General features: G+C 36.9%; 1 protein-coding gene across 4 annotated transcripts in view; it reads left to right on the top strand.

Moving 5' to 3' along the window:
• Positions 1–21,090, top strand: part of FOXJ3 (forkhead box J3) — a 145,953-nt gene that overhangs the window by 101,665 nt on the left and 23,198 nt on the right. For 3 of the 4 annotated variants that reach the window (XM_043996005.1, XM_043996002.1, XM_043996003.1), the window contains exons 6-8: positions 5,192–5,293; positions 15,542–15,670; positions 17,330–17,504. In XM_043996005.1, coding sequence (XP_043851940.1) covers positions 5,192–5,293; positions 15,542–15,670; positions 17,330–17,504 — 406 coding nt within the window. The remainder of the gene's footprint in view (positions 1–5,191; positions 5,294–15,541; positions 15,671–17,329; positions 17,505–21,090) is intronic. The other variant, XM_043996004.1, reaches the window with a different exon arrangement.

The raw sequence follows: 21,090 nt of genomic DNA, 5'->3' as shown, positions 1-21,090 counted from the left end.
AGTGTTCCCAAAGGCTCTGTCTTAGACACTCATCTCTCTTCTTTGTGCTGTCTCATTTGGTGTTTCGTCAGCTTCCATGGGTTCAAGTATTATATCTTTGCAGATGATTCTCAGATATATGTATCTATCTCTAATCTCCAGTCCTGTATCACCATTTGGATATCTCAAACTTGATGTTAGGTAGGCATTTTAAACTCAAGAGAGGGAAAGATAATAGACTAGTTGAGTGATTCTTAGAGTATGGTCTGGGAACCCCTGGGACTCCCTGAGATACTTTCAGGGGGCCCTCAAGGTCAAAAGTATTTTCATAATACTAAGATGGTCTAATTTCTAATATGACAAGTATATCTGTTTCTCTGTCCTCCCTTTATTTCTTTCCCTTCTTCTCAGTCTTCCTTTCTTTTTTTCCCACCTACCTTATATATCTCCATCCCTTTCTTTTTCTCTATTAACTGGTTGTTAATTTATGGAATATTTTTAAAATATCATGTTTTTCCAATAAAATGATGTTCCTTATTCTTAATTTAAAATTTAAGCTCAATATCAATATCTTTACTGTTTTTCCTTAAAGGGGGCAAAATGTCACTACTAAATTAAGCTGTTTCATACCTAAATTTGTGAATGATGATATAGGCTTCTCCCCACCTTGAGCCAGTACTTGATAGAAAATGATTCACTATCTCAGTATCTGCACATACAACTGGATAATGTATCAGGTCAAGATGATTCTACAGGGTGATTATGAGTGGCTTCACTGGCCCATTTATTACCTCTAAGACAACTTAGAAACTCCTTAGCTTGATTTTTTTTCAGCCACATTGACCATCTTGCTATTGCCAGAGTCCCTCATCCATCTCTTGCCTCCATGCCCATTCCTTTTCATTCCTGAAATGCATGCCCTCTGCACTCACTACACCTGATAAATTTTTGGCACTTAATGAGGCACTTAAAAAAAAATCCTGCCTGGACTTCCTCTGGTGGGGAAATCCTGCCTGTACTACCTCTGGTGGGGGAGACTTTTTCTAATCTCCTAATTGTTAGTGCTCTTTCGTGTATATATAGCTATTGACATATTCCCTCAGTAGAATAGAAATACTCTGAATGATATCTTTCCTTCTTGTTTTTATTTATTTTTTTTGGTATTCCCAGTGCCTAATAATAAATAATACCATCTCATATTTATGTAGTGCATTAAGATGAACAAAGCACTTTACACCATTTCATTGGATCCTTATAAGAGTAACAACCCCATGAATGCAGGTTCCATTTTATCATGTTTCCCACTTAACAGACGTGTGATAAATACTTTTTGGATTGGATCCCCTGAGGTACTTATGTATGTTGGCATTGTTGAGGAGAGAGTAAAGGTCTTATCTAATGAGTAAAGCCATACTTTTCTAAGAAAGTTTCATGAAGAAAATTCGTCTTAAGGAGACTGGCAAAAGGTGATGGTTGTGTATAGAGAAAGTGAGGTATTCCTGAGGAGAAGAAAAACATGTGATGGCTTGGAAAAGCATTCTGACTCCTCAGCCTCAATGGAGGTCACTGTCTAGAATTCTCTGGAAAGAAAGAAATCTGTGATTATGACACCAGTAACCTAAGAAGCTTGGGAAAGTAGTCCAGAGAGCTCTTCATTCTTTGATTCAGCACACATTTATCGATTGAACCACCTGTTCAATATAAAGCTGTATGCTAGCTGCTGAGGTATTTACAAAGAAGAACAGGATCACTGCTTTTATGGTGTTGACAATCTAATTTACACATTATGACTACATTTTATATATATATATATATATGCATATATATATATATATATGTGTGTGTGTGTGTGTGTGTGTGTATATACACAATGCTAGAGTTCAGAGAACATACAGAAAGTGCTAGAGTTCAGAGAATGGAGAAGTTCCTTCCAATCACAAAGGTCTGGGAAAGTTTGTGGAAAAGGTATCTCATTTGGGCTGGTCCTTGAAGCACTAAATTACCTTCCTTATAGGATTTCAGCTGGTGAAGATTAGCAAGAGGAGGGGATAAGAAAGAAGCATGGTCCAAGAGCAAGGAACAGTGTAAATGCTTTGTAAGCTCTTAGTGCTAATTACATGAAATGTTATTAGTAAATATTTCAGGCATAATAAGTAGACCAGTTTGGACGAATACATTTAGATTTCTATCGGTATGGAGCATAGGACACATGAAGGGGAATATTATTAGAAGTCCGAAAAGGTAGTTTCAAACTAGGTTGTGGACAGCTCTTTGAATGCGAAGCTAAAGAATTTTGATTTCTCTTAATTCTCTTTGATTTCCCTCTTCCCCAAGTTAGTTATGAATCAACATAACTAAACTGGAGTAGGCTAGCCTAGATTGGGAGATTAGGCTGAATTAGGGAAAATTAAGGCATATTTACATTATTATCATAGCACCTTATTGTCATCAAAATCTTACACAAATTCATAAAGTAAAACAGAGTTTTATCTTTATAGCTAGCCTTTACCTCCAATTTCTTCTCTTCCCCCAGCACCTAATATCCTAGCCATGGAAAATATCCCACCCTATTTTAACCTCCTCTCCCTTCCTTATTCCTCTATAATGAGAAAATTTCTCATTCTTTATCCTGATAGAGAATGGTCTGCTTATATGGTGACCAATGGATTTAATTCAACAAATACTTAACATTAAGGATCTACTGTATGCACGGTAATACAAAAGATACAGCTAAAGCTTAAAGCTTCATTAGCCCAAATTAATTTTTATTTAGTAAAAAGCACGGGGAAAATTTTTTTTGATCAGTGATTAGAAGTACATTAGAATCACACATAATCTATAGCAGTAGGCAATATTTTGGTATAGTTAACAAATCATTAGATTAAAATCTTATGATCTGAGTTTTAGTTGTAGCTTCAACACGACTCTGATTTATAGCAAGTTCTTTTGTTAATGAAGCTAGACATACTTGTGCTCTCTTCCTCATGGAGTTATTGGGTAAAGATCAAATGAGGGGCAGCTAGGTGGCACAGTGGATAAAGGAGGACCTGAGTTCAAATTGGGCTTCAGACACTTGACACTCACTAGCTGTGTGACCCTGGGCAAGTAGCTTAACCCCCATTGTCTCGAGCGCTGGTGCGGGCCCCCCCCCCCCAATCAAATGAGAAATAACATGTAAAATACTTGTTAAACCATAAAGCACTATATGGTCTCCTGTTGTGTTTATTTTTATAACAGTGTCAGTCAAGTCTTGATTATGCTAAATGACATGACACCCTCTATTTTCCTCATCATTTTATCCTATATTACAGAGGTGGTTTTTGTTTTGGAATTATGCAGATCATTGGCCCTACTTATCTTAATGGATGGCATTTCATGAGTTGCTCTGACTTCCACTATTGACTAACATTGTGGTGATCACCCTCTCCAAAAATAGCTAGGCTGGTACTCAGACAATAGGTGTATGACACTTTGACAATAGGTGTATAACTGGTTATCTGAGGGCATTCCTTCTCTACTTGATAGGAACTGCCAGAGGGAGTAGTTTGCTTGTCTAATCTGTGCCACTGAGGGGCCCTGGAAGAGGATTTTAGTGAAAAGCAGAGTTTGTGTATAAGACCCAGCAAATACTAAATCAAGTCGGCTTTGTTTTCTCTTTGGACCTTCTTTTAGAAGAGCCTTCCAGGTTCTTGTTCCATATTCCTAATCTGACCCTTAACACAGAATTAGAAACCAGTGGCCTTTATCAACATTCTGCTTTTCTTTTTCCTCTTTCTTTTTCTTTCTTTGATAACTAAAAAACATCTACCTGGCATCTATATTTGGAAGCTGGAAAATTTATGCTACCTTAATTTATATTTCACCTACTCTGTCACCTTTGCAAAAGTACCACTACAAAGCTTCATAAAATAAAATCATCTTTTAATAATGTTGTTATTCAGTTGTTTCTGTTTTGTCTGACTTTTTATGGTCCCATTTGGAGTTTTCTTGGCAAAGCTACTGGAGTGGTTTGCCATTTCCTTCTCCAGCTCATTTAGCAGATGAGGAAACCGAGGCAAGTGGGGTTAAGTGACTTACCCAGGATCGCATAGCTAGTAAGAATGAGGCTGGATTTGAACTCAGGCAGATGAGTCCTCCTGATTCCAGGCCTGGTGCTCTTTGACTGCACCATATAGCAGCCCTGTTAATACTAATGCTTCTTTATTTTAGTATGAAGACACTTTAAAATCATGACTTTAAAGTCATCCCATTTTCCTTCTCATCTAGTTATTAAATAGGACAGGATTTGAAATTAATAGACCCAAATTTGACTTTCATGTCTGTCACTTAGAAACTCTATCCTTAGGCAAGGTACTTAATCCTTCTGGTCCTGAGTTTCTCTTCTGTAAAATGAAGTGGTTGCCTGTGTTGCCTCTAGGATTCTTTACAGTTCTGAAGTCTTTGATCTTAAAATAGTTGCATCCACACAACACCTTTGTATATATTAGGTTTTCAGTAATAAGTGCATTTGATCCTAGCAACACTCCTATACATAAAGCAGCTTAATAAATGTTAGCTACATTGACCAGTAGAAAATGCAACTTTTCTTATATGTCTTTTTTTATAACTATATTCTTTAAGTTTTTTTATTTGATATTTTATTTTTCCCCAAATTACATGTAAAAACAACTTTTAACATTTGTTTATAAATCTTTGAGTTCCAAATTGTCTCCCTCCCTTCCTACCCCCTTCATTGAGAAGACAAGCAATTCGATATAGGCTATACATGTGTAGTCATGCAAAACATTTTCATTTATGTCTTTCTCTAGTACAATCAGAATGCCACTATTTGAGGCCCAGGAGAAAACATGCATGCAAGTGTACTAGCTTGCGCTCTCTTGTATTTGCTCTCTCTGTAAAGAAACTAAAATGCATCTGCTTTTAATATTACCATATACCACACTACCTGTTTTCAGGTTAATAGATAGTGAGTGGGTGGGTAATAACTGAAACTAAAAGATGTTAAGGTAGCCCTCAGTGAAATAGGCTGTAGCAAGATAAAAAGTTAAAAAGGCCAAATTAGGCTCCAGTGGATAGTTAAGCTCTTTCTTACCTGTGGTAGAAAGAATGTATAGCATTGGGAACTGGAGGAGTTAGTGAAATCCTTTAAAATTGAATTAACTTTGTTTCAGGTTATAAGCTGCTAATTATTTGTTTTGTTCTTGCATTTTAGGCCTCAACTCCATATAGCATAGATTCAGATTCTTTGGGAATGGAGTGTATTATTTCGGGAAGTGCCTCTCCAACTCTGGCAATCAACACTGTGACTAACAAAGTAATTTCTTTTTTTTTTTAAATGTCAAGATGTTATTGCATAATTCATTTCACTTCCCTTTATCATACTTTTTAAATGTTCTGTATAACTGAATTGCAAATAGCATAAACTTGTATCTCTTAAACCTGGCACCACCATAGCGATCTTAGGAATTGTTTGGTTTGTGGAATACTTCCCTCTGTAGAATAACTGCCCTGATGGATAAAAGTGACCCTGAGTTCTTGAAAGTTTTGACATCACAGTATCAATTTTGTTGTTCTTGCCAAGGTGGTGATTCTTAATTAAGTATGGTCTCAGTAATTAATTGAATGCCTGTCAACTGAGGACCAACCCAACTAATAATGGAGAAATTTGTCACTAAGGTTGACTGTAAATTGATGAATTTTCTGGCCACTGCAATTCATGAAGACTCCTGTTGAGTTATAAGAGAAATCGATGAAGGAAGTACTCTGTGTTAGTGGAGGAGGTACCCTCACTGATGAAATAAAATTCTTGAATTATAGAAGTAATACACGTGGATGTCATAGAAAAGGATTCTTATAATCCATGTCAATATTAGGGATTTATTGATAATGTTGGTGGTATTTCTCTTCTGTTAATTTTATTGGGGTTTTTTGGTTTGTTTTTGCTTGAGGGTCCCTATTGGGGGAAAAAGATGATCCTTTAACTGATATTTTTATGAGCTTATAATTTGCTCCCTTTTGGATGCTACAGAGAAGACTTAGTAAGGGTAAAGAGAGGGAAGAGAGAAATGCCTGACTAACTCCTAGGAATAGGGCTAGTCCCTATTTAAACCTCTTTTTCCTTAGTTGTAAATTAGTTGGAAGTCATAACAGAGATTTCCATGATACTGATGTTTGTATGAGGTTTTTACCCATATCTTTTTGTTGGGTGCCCCACAAAAAAAAATTTAAGACAAATTGATCCACTTATTTCAAGTAATATTTTGTTTAGCAAAAATATTTAAAGCGGGCGGCTAGTTGGCGCAGTGGATAAAGCACCAGCCCTGGATTCAGGAGTACCTGAGTTCAAATTCGGCCTCAGACACTTGACACTTACTAGCTGTGTGACCCTGGGCAAGTCACTTAACCCCCATTGCCCTGCAAAAAAAAAAAAGACAAAAAAAACCCCAAAACAAAAAAAAATATTTAAAGCTCTAGTGTTGTGGAAAGAATGTTGCATTTGGGGTTAGAGGACCATGGTCAAGTTCCAGCTCCACAACTTATTAGCTCTTTGATGTGTTGACAGATCATTTGTCTAGAAGCCTGTTTTCTAACCTCCTGAATGGGGATAATAATAGCTATTCACCTCATAGGATTGTTATGAATAAAGCACTTGTGAACTTTAACATAACATGAAAATAGCTATTATTACTACTTCAAGCAGCATCTGAGAATGGGCTCTGATCTCTTCCTGTGTATGTGTGTACCAACATAACACATATCTCTCTATAGACTGTAAAATACAGGTGTCCTTGTGTCCTGTTTGCAGGATCCCTTAGCCTATACTCAAAGCCACAAGTTGAAAACACAGAACCAATTCATGGGTGCTGCCTTTTGCTTTGCCTGGCATTTGAGTTATATGTGCTTGGAGTAGAGGAACTTGAGTGTACTGGCTTGTATTCTTGGTGGGTATTTCAGTTGCTATAGTCACAAATTGAATATGGGCACTGCTGTGGCAAGGAAAAAATGGGTGAGTTCTTAATTCATTCAGTCAGTTAATTAGCAAGCAGTTGTTACACATTTGCTATATGTTCCAGGCATTCTGCTAGGCACTGGAGATAGCAAAAGCAAGAGAAACAATCCTTATATTCACGGGGTGTTAATGGGGATAAAAACACGTGCAGAACAGATACAAAGTAACAGGGGAAGGAAAACTCCATGCAGAAGGTGGCATTTGAGCTGATTTAATGTTTCTTGTAATGAGGATGAGAATAGGACAGCCAATAGCGATAAACCATCACTTAGGAAACTGACATTGGTGTGGAAGAGAAGTCCTGTGAATGTAAGGAATGTGGGGAAGCCATGTTTTTAGTAAAGGTCAGTTTTTGCCAAACATCAGAGACTTCCCATTTGATTCTTTCTCCTGTGTGTTTAAAACATCCATGATTTTTGTGAGAGAAAAGTGGGTTTTTTTCTCTTCTGTGTGCACTGACTGCTACTACTAGCAGCAGTAGAGTTGTGCAAGTTTGTGTGAAGTGTGTGCTGATTTGAAGGCTCAGAGAACAGCTATTAACCTTCTTTCAGAAGTATAGCAACACACACACACACACACACACACACACACATTTATTTGTTACATTTTAACCAGTGGTAAAGTGCTATATATAGAAATGATGATGATATCCATGTAGGTTTGCATAACACTTTACTATTTATAGAGTTTTACATTATTTTATTTGTTCCCTACAGCAACCCTATAAATTAGTATGGTGAATATATTTTACAAATGTGGTAATAGAGAGGCCCAGAGAAATACTGTGACTCGCCCAAAGTCACATAGCTAGTAAGTGGCAAGGCCAATTTGAACTCATCTTTGCTCACACCAAATCTAGTATTCTTGCCACAATTCCATGTTCTCTCCTATTTATAGCAATCAGACCTAAATTTTGCCTAGGAATAATGCCATAGTAGGGGGTCACATTTTTCACTAAAGGCTATTTTTAAAAAAAGGAATGGCAACATTCTTCATATCTAAACTGTTAAAGTATATACATCAATAGGGACAACACAGCAACAGAATCCCTTATAACTTTATTTAATATGATATTGTATAATATCAGGGTCTTATTTGCAAAACTTCATAACTCTTCTACTTGAACTGTATCAGAATATTGGTGAACACCATCGAGGTAATAAAATTAAAAAGCTTTCTTGGGAGAGATTTAAACAGGCATCTTTGAAAAGACATTTGGAAAGTCTTTGGATCACTTTTTGGTCTTGTGAGAATGTAAATTGGAGATAGAAGTTTTTCTGCTGTTTTCTTTAAATTTCCCTGTGATAGTAAGCAAAAATATTAGACACCAAATTGTTGATTCTTCTGTGGCCTTAAAAGCAGTCACATAACTACCACTAATGCATTTAGTTTGTTCCTCAATAAACTAAACCCTTACTGACAGCTAAATTTATTTTAGTATGTTGACTTTAAAATATCATGCCTCATAACTGGTTTGTGTGTTGACAAAACACAAAATTGCCAAATATAATTCAGAATTCATAAAATAGAATTGCATTCCATTGGTTTTAGTGGACTGCAAACTGAGAACCTTATTTAGAAAGAACCTCAAAGGTCATGTAGTTAAACGCCGTATCTAAATTATAATTTCCTCTGTCACATATCCTAAAGTATTTATTTTTTCTGTGGCCTTTTTTTTAAAGATTGTTTTTAAATTTGTGCCTTTGCTGTCATTCAATAATTCTACTCTAATCTTATTGTCCACCTACTGACAATTCCAAAATGTTTCTTCTTTTCTGAAGTTCTTAACTATACCCCTACCTCTCAAACTTAAATAATTCCCTAAATAATTCACTGTTTTGTCTCCTCACATGTCTCCACATCGTCCTTCCTCTTCCCCTTTTCTTCTATCAGAGGAAAAGTTATCTTTACTCCTTCCCAAGGCTACCAGTGCCCTTGATCCCATTCGATTTTACCTCCTGCGGGACCTTGTTCCAACAGTGATCTTTTTTTTTTTTTATGAATCTTCAGTCTTTCTTTGCTCCTGGAAAATTTCGTGGAAATATTCTCAGGTTTCTTAAATACTTAAAAAGTTAGCTTCTCTACAATATTTAAATACCATCTCATCCTTTTCTTCCTTTTGTATGTCAAACTTCTTTAAAACATTTTCTTTTTACACATTATATGAAGTGGAAGTACTTCCCCACCACCTCAACCCTTGGTAAGCCTGAAAAGGTTACCCTAAGATGACCCATTTCACAAGTCCATTGGCCTTTTCTCAGCTCTTACCCTTTTTGACTTTTGTGGCATTTAACCATTGGACCCATATGTCCCTTTTGGACACATTCTCTTGGTTTTAGAGTCACTCCTGGATTTCTTTCTGCCTTTTCAACTGCTCCTTCCTTGGATCCTTATGTTCCTGACCTTTGAATTTGGACCCCATAACCCTCTCGCCACTGACCTTGAGCCCCACTGCCCTCTCCAGGGGTGATGAGGCTTCTATGGAGCAGATATTATGACTAAGGACTCCAGGAGCTTGCCATTGATCTTGTGGTTAGTCCCTACCCTTAGAGTCTCTGAGCTTTTCCATCCCGCCCCCCCCCCCCCATCCCATTTTTCTGTACTTTTTTTGGAAATGTCATTCATTCCCTTGGTTTCATTTATCACCACTATGTAGAGGATTCCCATATCTGTGCCTCTAGCAAAGATGTTTCTTATTGACTTTAGATCTATATCTCCATCTATTCATAGAATAGTTTTGCCTAATTGTTCCACTAGTACCTCAGCATCTACAAATTTCTTATCTTTTCCCCTAAAGCTATGTTTACTTCTGACTTCATTATTTCTATCCATTGTCATGCCATTTCCCCAGCTCCCATGCTTGATACCTTACTAATACCTTTGACCTTTCCCTTTCTTTATCCCACTTAATTAGTTAACAAGTTCTGTCTGTTCTGCCTCCTTAACATCTCCCAAATTCCATCATTACTTCTACAGCCACAGCTTTAGTATAGGCTTTCTTTCCTACCTTCCTGGACAATTGCAAAAACCTCCCAGCAGATCTTTTTTGTTTTCATTCTTCCTCCCTCTTTTCCTTAATTCTGATCACTACCAGATTTATTTTATTTTTCCTTCTAGACTTGTCATTCATCTCCACCAAACTTTGGGGGTGGGGGGTGGGGCAAGGAGTTAAGCATGCCTTATGCATTCCCAACTAAGGAAAACTTAAGCTCTTTTGTATGATATTCAAGGCCTTATGTTTTGTCTTTCCATCTGTGTCTCATAGTGTGATCCCTTTCATATATATTATGTACCAGCTATCCATTGTACATACACCACATTTTCCCACTTTTCATGCTTTCATAGCCTAACTCCTAGAAAGAGCAGTCTGTACTTGTTCACTTTTTATTCTCTCATTCACTTTTTAGCCTTTTGCTGCCTGGCTTTCTACCTCATCACTCAACTGTAACTGCTCTCTTCATTCCCTTAAATGCCATATCTGATGCCTTTTCCCTTACTTTTCTTGCTTTTTTGATCCCTTTACAGCCTTGGATGCTTAGAAGGTTAAGTGCTTTCTTTTCCTGGATATTCTCTCCTTTCTAGGATTTTCTGACACTACTCTGTTTTGGTTCTTTTCTTAGCTGCATGACGGCTACTTCCCTATCTTTACTGATTTATCCCCTATATCACTTTCATGAATTGGTGGGTATACTCTAAGACTTTGTCTGTGTTAGGGACTTCTGTCTTTCTGTCTGTCTCATTAAATGACCACCTTTATGCAAGACTTTTAGATCTATATATCACATTTCAAACTTGATGTTCAAAGGCAGTTTAAACTCAAGTGCAAAATAGAACTCATTAAATATTTCCCCTAAAACTAACCTCTCTTCTAAATTTACTTAATTTCTGTTGAAGGACACCACAATCCTTTTCACTCATCCAGGTTTACAACCAGAGACTATTATCAAAATCCTTTCTCTGCCTCACCCCATATGTTCTCTCATTTGACAAGTTATGACATTTCTACTGCCGCAGTGCCTCACATCCATTTCCTTTCTGTTCACATGGTCATCATCTTGGTTTAGGTTCTCATTACCTCTAATGGACTGTTGCAGTCCATCTGCCTTCTACATAGGTGCTAAAATGATTTTTTGTAAAGCATAGATCTGACAGTTTCATTATTCTAGGCAATAAACTGCTGTGCCTTCCTATAAACTCTTAATGTCAGATACAAACTGCTCTGTTTGGAATTTAAATTCCTTCACAATATGGCCCCAGCTTATCCTTTCAGCCTTAATATGCATTCTTCTTTTTACCATACACAATGATTCAATCAAACTGTTCTTCTTGCTGTTCCTCTTCAGAATGTGCCAGTATATCTCCACAAATGGAATGAGAGACAGTGATGGTACTGTCATAGTTCCCAAATTATTTCAAGAATATATTTGTTTTCTCTACCCTCAAACTTAATCTTGAGGATATATCATCCTTGAAGGCAGGAATCAACCTTCTGTTTATTTTGTGTCATTTGTGGCATTGTGACTGGTACAGTGTTCCATATGCTATAGGTATTGGAAAAAAGAGTATGAATAAGTAGGGGACACCAATAGATAATAGAGAAATTGTGTTGAGAGAGTTGGGTGGCTAGCAAAATTGCCAGTAACATATTTGTTATTGCATGCTATGTCATAGCATTTTAATTATTCAGAGAAGCTCTGGATCAAAAATCTGTCCCAATGCTTACAAGAAGTATTTAGCTATCATTTTTTAAAGTATATGTTAAATTTAACAGTATAGTAACAGATTCCTATCTATCCCATTTTGAGCTTCTTTTCGTTTTCTTCTTTTCCCCATGTTTTATTGATGTACTTTTTTTGCATCTCTATCCTTACCATTTAACCTACTCATCTACTCTGCCCCATTAGAAGCTCTCTCTTGTAATAAAGAAGTATAGTAACACAGAACAAATCAAAGAATTGGTCATGTCTGGAAACATATCTATTACTGCTCAGCACAGAGTCCAGACCTGCTATCAAGTTTTCTTTATTCACTTCCTAATTCTTTATTGTAGTTTTCTTTCTTGTGTATTTTTTGGGGGGCATCAGCACTTAAAAGGGCTTCTAGTTTCAGTAGAATCTGAGGTAATAGGGCTTCAAACTTTTAGGCGAGTATGTATAAGATCTGTGTACCCATAATTCTCTATGCAAAATATCTCCTGTGGGTATCGGGATTGGGGTACGCTATCATTCCAGTCAGGGAGCTGACCTCTCTCCTTTTTTAAAAAGAAATAATTTTGTTGTCTCCTTGCCATCTATTTAGCAAGAAGAGCAGTAGGGTTTTCCTAACTTTAAATTGCTGTGTCTCCTAGTCCTGGAGGCATTGTTACCTTTTTGGTTTATAATAGTGAATAATGTGACTGAGTTTTATAGTCCTTTGAAAAACTTTTGTTGATGAGTTTTTTAAAAACTTGAAATAATTTCTATATGTTCTTCCCCTCAGTTCAGCTGCCCAGTAACAGAGAAAAATAGTTTAACAACTTTATCTGATAGTTTAAGTAATGGTCTTTCCCTGTGGACCCTCACCTTTCCATAATGAAGGGAGATTACATTTCCTCACCTCTTCTGGAGCCAAGATCATTCATTACATTACAAGTGTTCAGTTTTATCTTCGTGTTTTTGTTTATGTTATAATAATTAAATGTATATTAATATGCATATAAATTTAGAACTGGAAGGAGGACCTTGGAAGGCAACAAGTTCAACCCCCTCATTTTATAGATGAAGAAACTGAGACCCAAGGAAGTTAAATGAGTTACCTAATATTAGATACCTAATATCCTAACCAGGGTTGTAAAATGTATCTCTTTATGTTCCCCTCATTACCTAATTACAGATTGTAAGCATCAGAGGCAGGATTTGAATCCAGGTACTCTGACTCCATCCAGATCTCTGCAGTACTACATACTCTCTTCCATGTTTTTCTGTTTCTGACCATATTTATATAAATTCCTTATATTTGTCATTTGATATGGAGTAAAACTTATTCTGTTTTATCCATCTATTTATTCATTCGTTCGTTTGTTTCATTTGTTAGTTCTGTCTTAGTTTGTTGAGCTGTTCTCCCATCTAGGAGGGAGTACACGCTTTGTTTCCGATTTTTTTGCTACCAAAAAGTGATGCTATAAATATGTTGATTTTTATGGAACCTTTCTTTCTCCCTTTACTCTTTTTGGGGATTATAAGATCAGAGGTGCGATCTCTGGGTTAAAGGGAATTAGGAACAGTTTAGTGACATTTCCTCACATAATTCCAAATTGTTTTCTAGCATAGTTGGAATAATTCTTAGTTCCACCACTAGTGTATTACCATGCTTTATCCACTTAGCCTTACCAACAATGATTCTTTCTGCTTTTTTTTTTTATCATCTTTACCAGTTTTATAAGTGTGAAATAAAGCCTGAGTTTAAAAAATTCTCATTTCCCTCATTAGTGATTAGAGCAATCTTTCATATGGTTTCTAGTAGTTGGTGATTCTTCTTTTGAGAACAATTTTGGAGAATGACTCTTAGTCTTAAATATTTTTGTTACTTATACATCTTGGATAAAAAGGTGATAATTCTCCCCCCCCACCCCAGTTTCTCACTTTCTTTATCCTAGATATCTTGGTTTTGGTGATGCAAAAAAAAAAAATTTAAGTGGTCAAAATTGTTTATTTTCTCTTTTGTGATCTCTATCCCTTATTTTTTCCTCCTTAACCATGGTTGTAAAATGTGTTTGTTTGTGTTCCCATTTTTTTAAAAAAAAGTTTTTGGAGTTTTTTTTTAATGTTTAGGTTATATATGATCCATTTGGAAATTTTTGTGGTTTATGGTATAAAATGTTGGTTAAAACCTGTTTTTTCCCCAAACTTCTTTCCAGTTTTTACAGCAGTTCTTTTAAAATAGGGGATCCTTTCCCAAGTAGTGTATGTTTTAGAGTTTACTGAACATTGGACTGTTGAATTTGATATCTTATTATTGCTTTTTTTATTCATTTCACTGATCTACTTTTCTGGGTTTCTTTTTGTAACCTGTATCATACAGTTTTAAAGTTAATCGTGGAATCTTTAGAGTTGAAAGGAGACTTAGAGGTCATCTAGTTTAGTCTCTCACCATGCCATTCTCTATTTAAATAATACCAGTATAGGTAGTGCATTCCATTTCAAGATAGTTCTGTTTCTTAGAATTTGCTCTAATGTCTACTCCTTGGTATTAATTCTGATTTCTTTAGCCATATAGAATAAACTTAGTTCATTTGCAGAAGACAGTCTTTCAAATATTTGACTACAGTAATCAGGTCCCTCCCCTAAGTATTTTCTTTTTTATATCTAAATGTGTCCATTTACCCCCAGCCAATCCATATATGGCATTATTTTCTGTCCTCTCACTGATTCTGAGAAAATGTGGTACCCAGAACTGGATACAATTTTCTGGGTTTTGCTGGGTTTTTTGAGGTAGTTGAGGTTGAGTGACTTAAGTGTCTGAGGCTGGATTTGAACTGAGGTCTTCCTGGTACTCTGTCCAGTGTTCACCAAGCTGCCCCAGGATTCACAACTTTTCAGTGATAACTGACTAGTAGTGCTAACAGAAAGAATAAAAGATCAGCCATTCTATTCTGCGTGCGTGCGTATTCCTTCTCTTATTATGTATCCTTCTCTTAGCACGTCTTTGGGTCCCATTAACTCTTTTGGCATCTTCACCCTGCTGAAACCCTGAGTAATTAAAATTTCTAAGACCTTTTTGTTAGAACTGCTATTAAAATAGATCTGTAACATGGTGAACTCATGCAGTTGATACCTTGAACTGAAATGCAGGACTTTTCACTTATCCCTAATAAATTTTATCTGGTTTGTTTGAGCCTATCATTCCTGTACATTGAGATAGTTTTCAGTCTTCAGCTTATCTTGAGGAATTGCTTGTATTCCAGAATATAGACTTTCATCTCTACTATTCCAGAACCTCTGGCATCAGGTGTGATTTTTTTTTTTCTCCCGCTGGCAGACCAACTGTTCTTAATCTAACTTAAAGAAATTTGATATATAAACTAGAATGTCACTGTATTAATAGGGAATGAAGATCATACTTTCCCAACAAATTGCATTTGTGTTCCCTGAATTAGGTATTGTTTAGTGTCTATGAGAAGTTGACAAGAGTAAAATTCTATGTGGAGGAATTGGGGAAAGGGCCTAACAGGAAAGCTTACTTGAAGTTTTTTCTTGGTGATATATGGTCTGCATTGTTTTGTTGGGCCATCTTGGAAAGCTGTTGATGTTGTTGGGTTGTTTTTCAGTCGTGTACAACTCTTCATGACCACATTAAGGGTTTAGCAGAGTGAGCTGTAAATATGTATTTGTTTAAAAAACATTCTTTGTAACCCAGACCTGTTTTTGAAATTGAACCTTATTAAATGATTACATTGGTTTTGGTTGTTTTGCATGTGGATATTCTATCTTAGAGTACCCTGGTAGAGTTGCCATATAAAGTAGTGTATGCCATTTTAGCTGATCTTTGTCCAAATATTTGTTTTTTGCACTCTAGGTAACATTATATAATCCTGATCAGGATGGCAGTGACAGTCCACGCAGTAGCCTTAACAACAGTCTCTCGGACCAGAGTTTGGCATCTGTTAATTTGAACAGCGTTGGAAGTGTGCACAGCTATACACCAGTAAGCTTATTGAAATACTCTTCATACTTTAATTCACAATTAGAACTTAGAACTAAACTCAGTAGAAAATACAGATTAAATGTGAAGAGGGGCTGCTTTAGATGTAGAGATACACAATTAGGAAGTTATGAATAGGTTTTGGGAAACTACTTCCTTCCTAGATGATGATCCCAAATGCATACTTAGGTGGTTATTTGTAACTTGATTTTAAAAATGGTTGTGCAGCCTCAGACACTTGACACTTACTAGCTGTGTGACCCTGGGTAAGTCACTTAACCCCCATTGCCCCGCAAAAAAATAAATAAATAAATAAAAATGGTTGTGCTCAAGTAATTCAGAGCATATTGCCTTGAATGTAGATCATTTTCAAGTATTGGCTGAATTGTTCTTAGTTTCAGTTTCAACAACTTTGAAGGTAATGGACCATGTAATCAATCAGAATTGTAATTTTTAATCTAAATATTCTATTATTTTTGATACAGTATAATGTTAAACTGCATTTAAACAGTTTTCATTTCTTAATTCAGACTCCTAAAAATAGGTCATTTAAAAATTAAATTTAGGTAGTATTTTTCATTGCTTTGTGATAAAGGATCATTATATTTTAAATTTTAAGAATTCAAGTCACTGATCCCTTACATTTTCCTTCTATTTCCTTTAGTTTTCTCTTTGAGTTTGTACCTAGTTACTTTATTTTTACTCCCTCCTTTTTCTTGTTTTCTCCTTAGTATGTCCTCCTGTCTCCCAGAAGTAGAGAGGGAGGTAAATAAAGGTTCATTGCTTTTTGTTTTGTTTTGGTTTGGTTTTTGCGGGGCGATGGGGTTAAGTGACTTGCCCAGGGTCATACAGCTAGTAAGTGTCAAATGTCTGAGGCCGGATTTGAACTCAAGTACTCCTGAATCCAGGGCTGGTGCTTTATCCACTGCACCACCTAGCTGCCCCAGTTCATTGCTTTTTAAGGCAGTGGCTGCACTAGAAATAGATGTCACAAAACTTCCAAGTTGTCCAGTAGTGTGACAGTTTCCATTCCTGCTTACCAAGAAGCAGTATTTTATAGTTTTTACCCTACCTATAGTGCTTGGACAGTTGGACTTGAATGAAGCCATAAATTAGATATTAAGTTAATTTTATTTCATCACAGTGAAATCTGACACTGCAAATCCTACCTTATATAAAAATATTTTTTTAATTTTAGCAAAGGTAAGGTAATCAATAGCAGTGGAAAAAATAATGACACAGTGCCATTATTGAGTAGATGAAAGGGCTTTGGTATATATAGTTGGCTGCTATAACTAATAGGACAGAACCCAGTCATGTTTAAAGAGCAATACATCAGGGTCCTAATCCCTTTTGGCATGTGGGAGGTACTTGATATTGATCGTGTGCTGATTCTGGGACAGTGCCTAACTCACAGGGTTACTGGTGATTAATGACGTCCAGTTTGTGCCTCATATTTGGCACCGAAGCCAGAGATAACACAGGATGGTCCCTGTGATAAGGATATCATATGACAGCCAATTTAGTGAGGATGGGGTTCCCTCCCAACCCTTTGGATTACATTCTCTTAGCAATGTGAACCACTGTTTAGTTGTTGTTGTTTTTTAATGAATAAACTCAAATGTAGAGCCTAGAATCAGTAGTATTTTCTTTTAACATTAGGTGACAAACCATCCAGAACCAGTCTCTCAGTCACTAACTCCTCAGCAGCAGCCACAGTATGCCATCCCAGAACGAGACAAACAACTACTTTTCTCAGAATATAATTTTGAAGATCTTAGTGCCTCATTTCGAAGCCTTTATAAGTCAGTTTTTGAGCAGTCACTTAGCCAACAAGGTGAGTTTTTGCATTTTAAAAAATATTTTCACAGGGTATTTGGTATCTTTTCCTACTCATCAAAGTTGTTGTTAGTCTGTAGTTAAGGAACAGGCGTTCTTGGGACATTGAAAGTACATCGTGTGTGTGTGTGTGTGTGTGTGTGTGTGTGTGTGTGTGTGTGTGTGTGTGTGTGTGTGTGAGAAAGAGAGAGAGACTGATATTAATATTGATTGATTGGTTGATTGATTTGATTTGTATGTTAGGGTTCAGCAAAGGTATAGGCATAAGGATTTGGTAGTGCCCAACTCAGGGCTCTGCCCGCATCAGTATTGACACCAGTCAGCTAACATGGCTTTGCTTAAAAAGAAGCATCATGGAGTTCTAATCTCTGCTTCATCCATCAGCACCTTTTCCTTGAATATTGTGCACATGCAGAATGATCACTTTCATGTCAGTTGAATTGTTCCTGGCATTGTGAGTCATGAACAGATCCAGTTTGGCGTTTGAAAAATGGTTAAAGTTACTTTGCAGAGTATCTGTTTATGCTTCAACTCAGCTATTGCATCATTTACTATTTTCTACACATGTCAGTGACAGATTAAGTTGGATTGCTTCAATGACTGATTTCAAGGTTTAAAGTTCAAGTTCAAGGCATTGAGTTTAAATTAGATTGTCTGTGCATATGAAAAGATGCCTTTTTGAGCTGCTATATTATATTTAGCGTTCTCTTGTGTAATAGAGGGTTAAAAACATGCAGATTCCTTAGCTGACTGTAATTTAAGTAGATTGATCTCTTTTTCTTTTGTTTTGTTTTTCGGGGCAGTGGGGGTTAAGTGACTTGCCCAAGGTCACACAGCTAGTAAGTGTCAAGCATCTGAGGCTGGATTTGAACTCAGGTACTCCTGAATCCAAGGCCGGTGCTCTATCCACTGCACCACCTAGCTGCCCCCAGATTGATCTTAAAATAACATCAGTGACAATACCTAAAGGACATACACTGATTTCATTGTGGCATAATGAAAAGAGCACCGGATCAGAAATCAGATGACTGGCCTTCTAAGTCAGACTCTGCCTCTTAAGGAGCTGTGTGACCCAGGGTCAGTCTTTTTTCTTCCCTGTCCTCGAGTTTCCTTACTTACACAAGGAAGGAAGGAAGGAAGGAAGGAAGGAAGGAAGGAAGGAAGGAAGGAAGGAAGGAAGGAAGTTAGACTAGATCTCTAAGGTCTCTTCTAGTTCTGTCATTCTGATTTTATTACCAATAAATTATGTCATTGAACTTCCCTGGGCCTCTGTTTCTTTATCTGTAAAACAAGGCCATCTAGGGATAGATAGCCTTTAAGATCCCTTCTAGCTCTTGAACTGTGATCGTGTAAGGCTAATATTCTAGCTATTCTGTCTAAAATATCTAATGAGTGGTCGCCAATCAATTATAAGCTTTAGCAAGAGTTAGGCTTTTAAGCATTTATTAAGGAGAATAAGAATTTGGTAAAGAGAGAAAGGCCTAGATTCTTCTATCTATTAAAGGGAGAGCACATTTTTAGCTCTCTTCTCCACCAGAGTCCCCAGGAAAAAGCGTGAGCCAGCACGCCAGGCTCCCCCTTCTTCGTCCCACAAGCAAACGTCACTTCCTGATGCCAAAGAAAAGACTCATGGTCCTGCCCTCAGAGGCCTTCTCCTCATGTTGGAGCTTTCCTACAGTAAGTCTCCAGCAGGTGGCGTCATTCCAATCGTTACAGTCACCTGTCTCTTTCCCCTCCTTTGTGAATCACCTTGATGATCACTTTTAGCTGTTAGCTCTCCAGTTTCAAGAATCAGCTCTCTCCTTTATCCAGCACCAACACAGTCTTTGCCAGAACTGCCAGTTTTAATATTTTATATTGTACTCAGATATTGGCAAATATTACAAATCATGGCAACGGTATTTTTATCAAATATCTTGACTCCAGAAGGAACTTGGGCTACTGCACAATATTTTTCCATTTAATAGAATACATTGTGTCTGAATCAGTAAAATACTGTTATCATAGTCCATCTGCTGGGATGTGAAAATAGCCTTATTATTATAGAACCAGATGTTGTTTGTTAAAATGGTGCTTCTTTCTGTAAGCCAAATATGTTTGGTCTGACACCAGGTACTTTAGACAATTGTGTACATGTCAGTTGCATAATGAGGCAAATCATATGAGTTGACTTGGCTTTGTTTCACCTACTTGTACTTGGTCTCATGGACTTGACGATTGAAGAAGGGCTTCATGGAGTGACGTGGATTTTGCCACAATAGGTGGTTAAAGTTGGTAAGTAGAAGATAGCTTCTGTCTTAATAATAACATGGAAATTGGAGAGGGAGTACATAAGCATAATATATGTGTTGTCATGAAAGAGGTAAGAAAACAATGGAAAAACAAGAGATTAAAATCCTGAAGCGTTTTGCTCAAAAAGAGAATGTAGCATAATAAATGGGAAGCCATGTTACTAGTTGAAAAATAATACTAGTTGTATTTAATTGTCAACTAATGTTTACTGAAGGAATATTTTAGGGATTAATACTTTTACCTTGAAAAGCCTGTTCTGATATACTTTGGTGTAGTATATAGCCTGTTTCTCAGTACATTGAAACTTATGGAGGAAGTAAAAGAAAAGTGGCCTAATTAAAAAGGCATTTATTTCAGGGAACTGACTGTAGATGGGAGGGTGAAAAAGAGCCAAGAACATATTATTTACAAGAGAGAAGAATATAAGAAGTTGGGAAGTTAGAATACATATTACAAATGCTTGGTCCTCGGTGTGTTAAAGATTAAGGCAAGGGGCAGCTAGGTGGTGCAGCGGATAGAATACTGCAGTCAGGAAGACCTGAATTCAAATTTGGCCTCCGACACTTAACTAACTGTGACCCTGGACAAGTCACTCAACCCTGATTGCCCTTACCCCTTACCTCCCAAAAGACTAATACAACAACATAATAATAGCTGGCTGCCTCCCAGGATACCTAATGCCCTAGGGTATGTCAGAATGTTCTGTACATACTATTTCTCATTTGAAAAGTGTCTCTCCTCTCAAGGAGGAGGGAGGAGGAGGAGGATGGAAAAAATTTGGAACTCAACGTTTTATAAAAACAAATGTTAAAAATTGTTTTTAAATGTAATTGGGAAAAATGCATAAAAATTTAAAAAGAAAAAAATGGGGGCAGCTAGGTGGCGCAGTGGATAAAGCACCGGCCTTGGATTCAGGAGTATCTGAGTTCAAATCCGGCCTCAGACACTTGACACTTACTAGCTGTGTGACCCTGGGCAAGTCACTTAACCCCCATTGCCCTGCCCCCCAAAAAAAAAGTCTCTCTGGGAGTAAATTTTAACTTAAGGGCTGACCTAGGAGGCACAGTGAACTCCAGTTCCTCCTTTTCCCTACCCTAAAAAACACATACTCACAGATTAATAATCATGTGTCCTCAGGGAATTTCTGGTCAAGATGAACCATCCCAGGATAACCTCAGTACTTCTTAAAACCTAAAATATTGTTTAGAGCATGTGAAATGAGGTTTGTAATGTAGCGAGGTTTGTAGTGCATGGCCCTAAACCTTTTGCAGTAAGATGAAACTATGTGATAC

This window comes from Dromiciops gliroides, chromosome 3 (genome assembly GCF_019393635.1).
Source record: "Dromiciops gliroides isolate mDroGli1 chromosome 3, mDroGli1.pri, whole genome shotgun sequence".
Classification (NCBI taxonomy): domain Eukaryota; kingdom Metazoa; phylum Chordata; class Mammalia; order Microbiotheria; family Microbiotheriidae; genus Dromiciops; species Dromiciops gliroides.
The sequence above is the reverse complement of the archived record's forward strand: the minus strand, read 5'-3'. Positions and strand labels throughout refer to the sequence as shown.